The 2,683-nt window shown below is 28.8% G+C and overlaps 1 protein-coding gene across 1 annotated transcript; it reads left to right on the forward strand.

The window, feature by feature from the left end:
• The first annotated feature begins 769 nt into the window (after positions 1-769).
• LOC131071902 (glutathione S-transferase U19) lies at positions 770-1,595 on the forward strand. Its single transcript, XM_058007876.2, has 2 exons — positions 770-1,117; positions 1,209-1,595. The coding sequence occupies exons 1-2, from the start codon at positions 791-793 to the stop codon at positions 1,563-1,565; spliced, it is 684 nt and encodes a 227-aa protein (XP_057863859.2). The 5' UTR covers positions 770-790; the 3' UTR covers positions 1,566-1,595.
• The last annotated feature ends 1,088 nt before the right edge of the window (positions 1,596-2,683 follow it).

Genomic DNA, 2,683 nt, shown 5'->3' on the forward strand with positions numbered 1-2,683 from the left:
TGTTACTTTCTCCTCTTTAGAAATCTTAAATTTTTATCAATAAAAAATAAGAAAAAATAGAAGTAATATAATAAGTTTCTAATATGTTTAGCAATGTGTTAAATTATGTGATGTTTTATCAAAATTCATTTGCTAGCTTTTTAATTAAATTTTCTACAATATATAAATTTTAATTTTTAGTTAGTGAGAAATAGAAAGGGAGTTTGAGAGAACTATATTAAGTGTTATATTTTTGCAATGTTAAATTATATGTTTTATAAAATTCAATTGCATATTTATTGCCTTATATTTCATGTGTAATTTTTCAAAAAACCTACCTTAGATAAAATAACGATATTCCATGAATATAAACATTTCATAATGATAATAAGTGATGGAATCTCGTACCATGTTCATGCATATAGAAACTATTTAAAATTTGAATAAAACAAAATAACTCTAAAAAAAAATAGTATAAAAAGATGCTCCATACCACACAAAGTACCTCGTATTGTAATACTAAATTCTATCATTCTCAAATAAAATTCTGAATCTACTTGTTTAATAGTCATGATATTTTAATTTTACCTGCCAGGGAATCAAATCAATACTATAATCTTTCAAGCCAATACGCATAGAGATGGTAAGGAAAGCAACTTACTCCATAATTAAATGTCTGCAACTATAGTCGACAACTTTTGCTTGTCTACTAAGCAAAAAGAGAGCCCACGGCTAGTATAAATACAGCAGAGATATGAAATTCTCCTTACCAAAAAAGCTTCAGTTAAGATTGAAGGAGAAATAGCTGAAGATGGCAAATGAAGATAAGGTTAAGGTCCTTGGCGGTTGGGGCAGCCCCTATTCCCTGGGAGTGGTTATTGGGCTTGAAGAAAAGGGCATAAAATATGAGTATGTGGAAGAAAAAGATTTGTTGTGTAATAAGAGCCCCCTATTGCTGAAAATGAATCCTGTGCATAAGATGATACCTGTTCTTATTCACAATGGCAGGCCTGTGTCTGAATCTGCCATTATACTGCAATATATTGATGGGGTATGGAGCAAAAGCCCGGCTTTCTTACCATCTGATCCATATGACCGAGCCATGGCTCTATTCTGGACAGATTTTATAGATAAGAAGGTAAGTATGGCACAAAATGTCTGATATCAATTTCATTTGTATTGATTATTTTTAAAATTTTAATATTTATCTATTATTATTTGTTCTTTAGATTTGTTATTCAGGAGGAAGGCGCATACTTCTAGGTAAAGGAGAAGAACAAGAAGAAGGAAAGCGAGAATATATAGAAGGATTGGTAATATTGGAAGAAACTCTGAAAGGAAGAGATTATTTTGGAGGAAACACTTTTGGAATGGTAGATATTGTGTTTGTCCCACAGATATGTTGGTTTCATTCATATGAAATCCTTGGAGATTTTAAGATTATGCTTGCTAAAAAATTTCCAAACATTTTTGCTTGGATGAAGAAATGTTTGGAGAGGGAGAGTGTGAAGAAATCACTGCCACAAGAAGCAAGAGTACTACAAGCAATAAGGCAATTTAGAAAGGATTTTTTGAAGGAAGTTTAATTAAATTTTGTTTCATTGAAGTTTATTTAAATTCTGGTGCATTTGGTTGTGTTCTCCTTCAACTTGTCTTATGTATTAATATTTTAGGTGATGTATATTTATATTTTAAGTGTATAATACTTTAATTAGTAGTTTTGATTGAGGAATTTATGGGAGTGGGTGAAGTGTACTTCTAATTTTATATGATAAAAAACAACTATCTAATTCTATATATTTCTTTTCGAAATTGAATAATTGTTGGGTGTAACATATACATAGAATAAGTTTAATTGAGAAATAAGTAAGATTAAGTAAATTATACTTCCAATTTTATGAAATCGCAAATAATAGTATAACTCTATATGTTTTATTTTAATATTGATTAATTAATGGGTGAGTTGATGTAATATGTGTATACATGCATACACACATACACATACACATACACATACACATACACATACATGTGTATGCATGTATATATTATAAAATAAAAGTTTGGGTGAATATGATTTTAAATTCACCTTGATTAGCTAATTAAAATATTATAATTATTCCACATGCATGTGACAATAGTTGTTGTCTTTTGTTATTAGCTATAAATAGTTGTCTACAAATAAGAGAGGTGTCATCAATATTGTAGCTATTTAGTTTATGATCTATTGGCAGGATTGCATCTTGAAGTGGCATAACAAACATAATATAAAAGCATTCTCCTACTTCCTTTTTTACATGTATATGTGTATTATTATTCTCTTAGAACTTTTGTTTATTTTGCCTATATTTATAGTTTAATTTGTAGGCTTTATTTTTAACATGGGGTATCACAAAATTTATGATTTTGTGCATGTCATAATTATTTTCATTTTGACTCATTGGGGAATGTCATATTCTCAATGAATATTGTAGAATTACAGTATTTGATAGTCTATATAGAGAAGATAAGAGTTGAAGAAATCAATAATAATTCTCTAGTCATACAAATGGTGCAGCGATACAATAAGAAGTTTAAAATAATCTCATATAGAATTTATAGATTGAAGGTGGGAGACTTTCTCTATAAAGGAACTCAACTTGTTAGAGATTAGCAAGTATAACATTTGTTGAAGATATTCATACTCACACCACATGTACCTATT

Source organism: Cryptomeria japonica, chromosome 1 (assembly GCF_030272615.1).
Source record: "Cryptomeria japonica chromosome 1, Sugi_1.0, whole genome shotgun sequence".
NCBI classification, from domain to species: domain Eukaryota; kingdom Viridiplantae; phylum Streptophyta; class Pinopsida; order Cupressales; family Cupressaceae; genus Cryptomeria; species Cryptomeria japonica.